Here is a 9,475-nt window from a genome sequence, read left to right as displayed (position 1 = left end):
TCATGCTGCTGCTCCAGTTTCAACTGTTCTGCCTGCAGCTATGGAACCCTGATCTGTTCACCGGACGTGCTACCTTGTCCCAGCCCCACTGTTTTCAATGCTCTCTCTCTAATGTACCTGCTGTCTCGAACTCTGAATGCTCGGCTATGAAAAGCCAACTGACATTTACTCCTGAGGTGCTGACCTGTTGCACACTCTACAACAACTGTGCTTATTATTATTTGACACTGCTGGTCATCTATGAACATTTGAGTTGGGTTTCTGTAGAGCACTTTGACATTGGCTGATGTAAAAAGGGCTTTATAAATATATTTGATTTATTGGTTCATCACTTTTGAAATGTACAGTGACAGAATTCAGAACATGGGCCGTTCTTACAGTATTCTCCCAGTACACCAAGTCAGAACTCTAGGACAAATAAAGGGGGCATATAAGCAAACAACCTTTTACAATATTGGATGATTACATTTTTCTCTAAAACAGGCTATAGGCTACATGTGCACCACCAAGTCAGAACAGTGTGTTAAGTTATGAGGGGGAAAGGGACCAAATGATTTGGATGCGGAATATGGGCTACTAACTAGAGGTGGACCGATTTTAATCGGCATGGCTGATTACTTAGGGCCGATTTTCAAGTTTTAACAACAATTGGTAATCTGCATTTTTGGATGCCGATCATGGCTGATTACATTGCATTCCACAAGGAAACTGCGTGGCAGGCTGACCACCTGTTATGCGAGTGCAGGAAGGAGCCAAGGTAAGTTTCGAGCTAGCATTAAACTTAGAAAAAAGCAACTAGTGATTATGTGAAGATTGATTAACTGCACATGGTTGATGATATTACTAGGTTAACTAGCTTGTCCTGCGTTGCATATAATCAATGCGGTGCCTGTTGATTATCATAGAATCACAGCCTACTTTGCCAAACGGGTGATGATTTAACAAAAGCACAATCATTGCACGACTGTACCTAACCATAAACATCAATGCCTTTCTTAAAATCAATACACAGAAGTGTATTTTTTTTAACCTGCATATATAGTTAAACGAAATTCATGTTAGCAGGCAATATTCACTATGGAAATTGTGTAATTTCTCTTGAGTTCATTGCATGCAGAGTCAGGGTATATGCAACAGTTTGGGCCGCCTTGCTCGTTGCAAACTAATTTGCCAGAATTTTACAGAATTATGACATAACATTGAAGGTTGTGCAATGTAACAACAATATTTAGACTTAGGGTTGTCACCCATTCAATAAAATACGGAATGGTTCTGTATTTCACTGAAAGAATAAACGTTTTATATTTGACCATATTAATGAACTAAAGGCTCATTTCTGTGTGTATACTATAATTAAGTCTATGATTTAATATTTGATAGAGCAGTCTGACTGAGCGGTGGTAGGCAGCAGCAGACTCGCAAGCATTCATTCAAACAGCACTTACCTGCGTTTGCCAGCAGCTCTTCGCAATTACAAATATATAAAAATTGGTCGACTAATCGATATCTGCTTTTTTTTGGTCCTCCAAGTATCGGTATTGAAAAACTACAAATCGGTCGACCTCTACTACCAGCTTACTACACAACATACACTTAGTATTACTTTCTTAGCTACAGTATACATATCTCCTGGCATATTACATAATTTATGCAGCAGCATACAATAGATTTTTTGGACTCACCTTGTTATGCTGGGCTCACTTGAACAGGAAGGTGGCACGGTGGTCCTTGTGAGCAAATTTTGTCATCAAAGTCTGGCATTCTCTGGATTCATGGTGCTTTCAAGACAACTAGGAACTCAAGGTTGAATCATGGTGTCAGTGGTCATCAGGTCGGAGCTCTAGAAAGAAGTCAAGAGTCCCAGATTTGGAATTCCGAGTTGGATGACCGTTCAAAAGTGGTCTTGAAACTCTCTGAAGTCTGAGATTTCCCAGTTCCAAGTTTCCATTTGTTTTGAATGCGGCAGAAGTCATGCTAGATTGACAGCATGGCCAATGTGGTTGCATGTGAATGTTTATCCTTTTAAGCTTGGAAAAGAGAACCGTAAAAACTGATTTGGACCACAACACACCCACTCCACTGAATAGCAGGCTAGTGATTGCTTTGCGATGCTTTCATGTAGGCACTTATTCCTTCCAAACCACTCATTGTTGAATTTACGATTTCCAACTTGCCGATGAGCACCGACACATTTTTATCATGAATTGTTCTTCATATGACAAGGTTTGAAAAGGATTTACCAGTAGATTGTCGACTTGATTCATGATGACTGCTTGTCTAGCTAAGATTTTGAAAGTATGATGTTGACATGATCACTCCAGACAAAGCTACGGTAGATATGTGATTTGATTTCAAAACAGGGAACACATTTTAGTTTTTTGCTAAACAGGTGGGGCTTACAACAGCCCCACCATTTTTATCCCTGCATTTTATTTAACTAGATAAGTCTTAAGAACAAATTCTTAGTTACAATGACGACCTGCCTACAGGGTCGGTCCCTGTAGCAAATTAGGACTAAGTGCTTTGCTCAAGGACACCCTGACAGGAATTTCACATTTTCGGCTCGGGTATTCAAAACAGCGACCTTTCGGTTACTGGCCCAACGCTCTAAGCGTTAGGCTACCTGCCGCCCAAATGAATGACGGGTCGCCACGGTATCAGTGCATTCAAATTGCCATCGATAAAATGCAATTGTGTTCGTTATCTGTAGTTTATGCCTGCCCATGCCATAACCCCACCGCCACCATGGGACACGCTGTTAACACTGCCATCTGCCCTGTAGTTGAAATCGCCATTCATCTATGAACTGCACACTTATCCAGCGTGCCAGTGACCATTGAAGGTAGGTATTTGCCAGTTGAAGTTGGTTCTGCCCACTATGATTAATTTGTTCCCATTGGAAACGACAGGCTGTGATCTATCTTGGGTTATTTTTTTATTATTGAAATGGTGTATAAACTGTGATGGAGTGGAGTTTAATCTGCTACTTGACCAAACTAGCCATAAAATGATGAAGTCAGCCTAGGTCATAGAGTGTCGCTCTTGAAAATTCCACCCTGCAACCCCTTCCCCTAGGAAACATTCCGCTTGTTCTTGAGGGTCAGTTTGCTACAGGCACTACGCATATTCTATGCTCTTTCAACAGCAGTTAGGACGGTGGGGTGATTCGTAAGTCTTTCCGAAATAGAGTGCACATTATGAGGTTTACAAACTAAGTTTATTTTCAATACACTGGAGTTGTTAAAAAGTAGACATTGTTTTGGACGAGTTTACTGTTTACTGGCAAGCAATCCGTACAAGCAGTATGGACCATAATAGATCGTAGAAAAACATGGATCGTACTAAACACAACGCGAGAAAATAATATCGCGAGAGAACAGCATACATAACCTCTCCCCTGCTTGTTATCAGCAGAATAAACAAGCCGTGAATACAGGCGGAGGTTATTCTCGAATTTAAAGTTAGTTGTTATTTTGCTGAATTATTTTACAATGGAAATTCTAGAGCTCTTGCCATCAAGCTTCGGATATGTCATATTTGCATACTTTTATAGCTGGATCATGTTGAGTTATCTTGGTATTAAGGTTGGCGCTGCCAGAAAGAAATACGATGTGAAGGTAAGTACATGACGTTTCTGTCTGATGATGATGCGGAAATGAAATAACTGCGCTGCAATGCCAGATAAGTACATTTTAGCACTGTAAACAGCCTTCTTCTGTTCTGATCCGAGTTTATATAAACGAATTCCAATCCTGCTCAAATTGGGAGCTTCATTCAATGTCAGTCGGTCACTTTTTGCCTTGGCTTGACCGTACTTGAGGTGCTATGTACTTGGGGCTAAAGCAAAACACATTGACGTGAACTTGACCTGCCCTATGTATAGTAGTCTGTTATGCAAACAACAATGTGTACATGAGAAATACAGGTCTCCTGATGATGCAGACGTTGTAAATGTTAATGTCTTCCCCTCTTTCATTATGTCAAGTATTTTGATCTGGTCTCCAAGAACTTGTCCCTAATGCACCACAACTCCATCCTAACGATGGCGATGCAGTAGACAGCTACTACTATTCCTATTGCTGGTACAGGAGCTCAGGCTATTACTATGCCACTTCTCACAGACTTGTTTTCTCCTCCACTGGGCAGTACCCTACCATGTACAGTGACAAGGAGCAGGTGTTCAACTGCATCCAGAGGGCCCACCAGAACACACTAGAGGTCTACCCACAGTGGCTTGTGTTCCAAACCATTGCAGCTCTTGTCTATCCAGTACGTATCTGCTTACACAAACCAGCATTACCAGGTTACATCACTTACACCGCCACACACATGGGTTGGATTTAATGTCAGCTTACATTTGAGTGGCTCTTTCACAACCACATTCAGAAACTAGTAGTCGCCCATTTTAAAATCCTCTAAATCTTTTTCCAAATTACTGCATGCTACTACCTAGTTGATCAGCATTCTTTTGTCAACTCACACAAAGTGCACTATTGACCTTATCCCTGTGTAAATACTGATAGATAAATGCTTCTAAAGAAAGGTTTATCACCAGTGTAATTTTCTGATAAGTCAACCAAGTGGGAGTGGCATACCATGTTCTCTGGATGATCATTGACAGCATGTGCTGCATTGATCTGTCCTCTTTACACAACCAACAACAGCACATACTAGTATAGGCCACACCTCACTGGTGGTGTGACAATGATTCAGCGTCTTCTCTATTTGACAGTTCACTGGCTGTTACACTGTCTGACATCCTCACTCTGTGTTTTACCCTTTTTCTTGTTACCCAATCACTCATCCCTCCACTTATAAGACTTCTGCAGCTGTGCTGGGAGCCATCTGGGTCACCAGCAGGTTCTCCTATGCCTGGGGTTACTACACCGGAGGTAAGACCATCTGTTGTAATGACATTGCACATCATGACATGAACACCTCTTATCTTTGATTATTACTTTTGAGCCAGTTTCCATTCAATAATTCACAAACAGGGTCACAGGGCATGAGTGAAAAAGGTTAAACACCCAATACACTCCTTGTAGATTAGATATGCTTTTAGCAACTATTCAGTATTTCAACCATAACGGCATTTTATCATTTGTATACCATTATGGAAATTAGTACTACAGCTGTATTTTATGAAAATGTAATGTGAAACGTGCTGAAATATCCCCACATTCTGCAAAATGGTAGCAGGTAATGATTGGAAGAATCACACTCTTATTCAGCATTTTCTAAATGGCTGTAAACTATAATAATTCTATTCCCCCCCCCCCCAGATCCAGCCAAGAGGATGAAGGGTGCCTATGGGTACATTGGTTATTTTGGAGTCATCATTCTTTCCATCGCAGTGGCTTTGCAGTTGCTTGGAGTCTTGTGAGCCAGCTGGTTCTGTCCCCTATTTGCCCTTTTTACTAAAGAAATATGTCTTGCAATTGCTTGTGGCTTTTCATTCAAACAGCCACTATGATATCATGTAGCTGAAAAATATATTTTCAATTATGATAGTCTTTAATTGCTGTCGTCTTACCAGTGTGTAAACTATTATAGGCCTATGTGTTGCTGGAACGCAATTGAGTTTTTGTTAGTTCATACTGTGAGGACCATTGATTGATTTATTTTATATGATTATCAGGCATTTGTAACCTTTCATGCCCATGTACTGGCAACGCTATGTTAATAAAGATGAATGTAAACATTGTCAGAAGTTCTCATATTCAACCATGTTATAAATTCATATGTGTTAGACTTGATATATAATTTTCCAAAGGGTAGAGAAATATAGAAGGCAAATAATGACACTTGTGGTCTCTCGTGACTGTTTCATGTAAATTGGTGGAATTGCACATCAAACTAGGTCATGAAACAATCTACCAACCAATGGTCCCCCACACCCCTTAATATGCCAGTGAGATGCAGACAGTAGCTTAAACTGTTGTGGCCCGCTGGCCCATAGTGATTCTCTGATCGCTGACTTCACACAGCTCTATGAATACTCTTTTCAAAATGTTTTTATAAAATAGTGCAATTGAAACATTTAAGTAAGGTATTTCATCAACTGAATTGATATTGAACAGTATATGTCAGTTAGCAGGCCCAGTCCTGGTTGTAGCCTACAGTGTTTGTCTGCAATGGAATTTTATGAATGCCCATCCATGTGAGTCCCTGTGCTTATGGATAACTTCTATTTAATTTCATCTAGGCAAGGTCGAATGAGGAAATGTCATAATTTTTCTAGTTGAAAATTGGATCTCAACTAATTTTCTTGTTTATGGTTTCCAAATTGGGTACAGAGTAACAGAAAACAAATAACAATGTATCACATTTTTTATTGAAATGTTTACCTGGAAGTACACGCCCCCAAATATAATTTTCACAACACATAGCCGGTTGAACTGCAGTACTGTCAGCAGCACAGAGAAAAGATTAGACATTTGTGTGACAAGATAAAAATAGTAATGTTAGCTAAAATGCTTAACTTATCTTGAAGTTAGCGTGCTAATAGAACTAACTCAGCGAAGTGCAAAAAGTATGAATGACCTGACTTTGCAGAGGCCGTATCACCCTAAATGCTCCACGGCCAATGCAGATGTCAGATTGACCATGCAGTGCCATTAAATTAGTACCTCTACTAGTAGTAGCTAGCTAGTGGATATAAATGAGCATGAAAGGCGCTGCATGGTCAATCCAATGTCTGCAGTAGCATTACTGTGATGCGGACTCCGCAGAAGTCAGAGCAACCATACTTTTTCGCTTCATGGAGCAGAGCGGTTGTGAAGGAAGTTGTCAAGGAAGTGAGTTTGTGATTATAAAGGACCTCCCTCCCCCACCTACAGTGAACTGATCATGTCAATGCGGAGCAATACAGAGCTCTCTGCAATGATATACAATTTGATAGGGGCATGGCGATGCGGCTTGATTTGGACTCTGCATGCCTCCGGAGGCTCCGCAAGTGCGTCACACCCTCCATATGAAGCCTCTGACCATATTATTGGATCAAGCATACATTGGCTTTAAATGGGATTTTCCTGCCTAACTGGTGGGCCGGTGTGGCGAGATTACTTGATCCGTTGATATATGACAACACGAGCGCTTATTTCAAAGAGCGCTCCATAAGCCACTCCCCAGTGGGCATATATTGGCATGTCAGTGGTGGAAAAAGTACCCAATTGTCATACTTGAGTAAAAGGAAAGATACCTTAAGAGAAAATGACTGAAGTGAAAGTCACCCAGTAAAATACTACTTGAGTAAAAATCTGAAAGTATTTGATTTTAAATATACTTATAAGTATCAAAAGTAAATGTAATTTCAAACATATACTTAAGTATCAAAATTTAAACTATACATAATTTCAAATTCCTTATATTAGGCAAACCAGACAATTTTTTATTTAATTTTTTAACGGATAGTCAGAGGCGCACTCCAACTCTGACATGAGGCAGTAGGGATGAGCAGGGATATTCTCTTGATATGTGGGTGAATTGGACCATTTTCCTGTACTGCTAAGGAATCAAAATGTAACAAGTACGTTGGGGTTCAGGGAAAATAAAAAGTACATTATTTTCTTTAGGAATGTAGTGAAGTAAAAGTTATAAAAAATATAAATAGTAAAGTAAAGATACCCCAAAAAACAAGTAGTACTTTAAAGAAATTTTACTTAAGTACTTTACACCACTGTCTGCCGTCGTTCTGTGTAGCCTTGTTATGCTAATGTTTTGAGACCAGTGTATTGCAGTTAATTTTGTCTTTGACTTAATAACTAAAATAATTTTGAGTAGTAAACAGGCAAACCACGAGTCCCAGACAGCTCGCAATGTGGCAGGGTCTACAGACAATCACGGACTACAAAGGGAAAACCAGCCATGTCACGGACACCGACGTCTTGCTTCTGGACAAGCTAAACACCTTCTTCGCCCGCTTTGAGGATAACACAGTGCCATCGACGCGGCCCTCTACCAAGGACTGTGGGTTCTCCTTCTCCGTGGGGAGGAAGGGAGGAAATCAAACTTCACACGTATTATTCCTGGCATGAATTCACACTTCATCCTTAATTATAACGTTACCATCATAACATACACGCTTCAACCTTTATGAACTACACCCGATGACATGAAACATTTGTACAAACAATAGTAAGCAAGTATAAACACCATGGGACCATGCAGCTGTCATATCACTCAAGTAGGAGTTGTGTTCTGTCTCCTAGAGATGAACGTACTTTTGTGTGAAAAGTGCAAATCAATCCCAGTACAACAGCAAAGGACCTTGTGAAGATGCTGGAGGAAACAGGTCCAAAAGTATCTATATCCACAGTAAAACGAGTCCTATATAGACATAACCTGAAAGGCCGCTCAGCAAGGAAGAAGCCACTGCTTCAAAACCGCCATAAAAAACAGACTACGGTTTGCAACTGCACATGGGGACAAATATCACACTTTTTGGAGAAATGTCCTGTGGTCTGATGAAACAAAAATAGAACTGTTTGGCCATAATGACCATCGTTATGTTTGGAGGAAAAAGGGGGAGGCTTGCAAGCCGAAGAACACCATCCCAACCGTGAAGCACGGGGGTGGCAGCATCATGCTTTGCTGCAGGAGGGACTGGTGCACTGATGCACTTCACAAAATAGATGGCATCATGAGGGAGGGAAATTATTTGGATATATTGAAGCAACATCTCAAGACATCAGTCAGGAAGTTAAAGCTTGGTCGCAAATGGGTCTTCCAAATGGACAATGACCCCAAGCATACTTCCAAAGTTGTGGCAAAATGGCTTAAGGACAACAAAGTCAAGGTATTGGAGTGGCCATCACAAAGCCCTGACCTCAATCCTATAGAAAATGTGTAGGTAGAATTGAAAAAGCATGTGCGAGCAAGGAGGCCTACAAACCTTACTCAGTTACACCAGCTCTGTCAGGAGGAATGGGCCAAAATTCACCCAACTTATTGTGGGAAGCTTGTGGAAGGCTACTCAAAACATTTGACCCAGGTTAAACAATTTAATAGCAATGCAACCAAATACTAATTAAGTGTATGTCAACTTCTGACCCACTGGGAATGTGATGAAAGAAATAAAAGCTGAAATAAATAATTCTCTCTACTATTACGCTGACATTTCACATTCTTAAAATAAAGTGGTGATCCTAACTGACCTAAGACAGGGAATTTTTTCTATGAATAAATGTCAGGAATTGTGAAAAACTGAATTTAAATGTATTTGGCTAAGGTGTATGTAAACTTCTGACTTCAACAGTAGCTCAGCATTCAACACCATAGTACCCTCCAAGCTCATCATTAAGCTCAGGGGCCCTGGGTCTGAACCCCTCCCTGTGCAACTGGGTCCTGGACTTCCTGACGCGCCTCCCCCAGGTGGTGAAAGTAGGAAACAACACCTCCACTTCGCTGATCTTCAACACATAGGCCCCATAAGGCTGCGTGATCATCCTCCTACTGTACTCCCTGTTCACCCATG

At 40.7% G+C, this 9,475-nt stretch overlaps 1 protein-coding gene across 1 annotated transcript; it reads left to right on the top strand.

Annotated features, from left to right (window-relative positions):
- The first annotated feature begins 3,164 nt into the window (after positions 1–3,164).
- mgst3b (microsomal glutathione S-transferase 3b) lies at positions 3,165–5,704 on the top strand. The gene is made up of 4 exons (XM_024437517.2): positions 3,165–3,617; positions 4,147–4,269; positions 4,820–4,892; positions 5,283–5,704. The coding sequence occupies exons 1-4, from the start codon at positions 3,492–3,494 to the stop codon at positions 5,381–5,383; spliced, it is 423 nt and encodes a 140-aa protein (XP_024293285.1). The 5' UTR covers positions 3,165–3,491; the 3' UTR covers positions 5,384–5,704.
- The last annotated feature ends 3,771 nt before the right edge of the window (positions 5,705–9,475 follow it).

This window comes from Oncorhynchus tshawytscha, linkage group LG11 (genome assembly GCF_018296145.1).
Source record: "Oncorhynchus tshawytscha isolate Ot180627B linkage group LG11, Otsh_v2.0, whole genome shotgun sequence".
Lineage (NCBI taxonomy): Eukaryota > Metazoa > Chordata > Actinopteri > Salmoniformes > Salmonidae > Oncorhynchus > Oncorhynchus tshawytscha.
The sequence above is the reverse complement of the archived record's forward strand: the minus strand, read 5'-3'. Positions and strand labels throughout refer to the sequence as shown.

Bases quoted from the DNA above. Each gene is read 5' to 3' on its own strand.
- mgst3b (XM_024437517.2), top strand. From the start codon at position 3,492: ATGGAAATTCTAGAGCTCTTGCCATCAAGCTTCGGATATGTCATATTT. The intron at 3,618-4,146 runs GTAAGTACATGA...TCCACTGGGCAG, and splicing joins GAAAGAAATACGATGTGAAG to TACCCTACCATGTACAGTGA. The intron at 4,270-4,819 runs GTACGTATCTGC...TCCACTTATAAG, and splicing joins TTGCAGCTCTTGTCTATCCA to ACTTCTGCAGCTGTGCTGGG.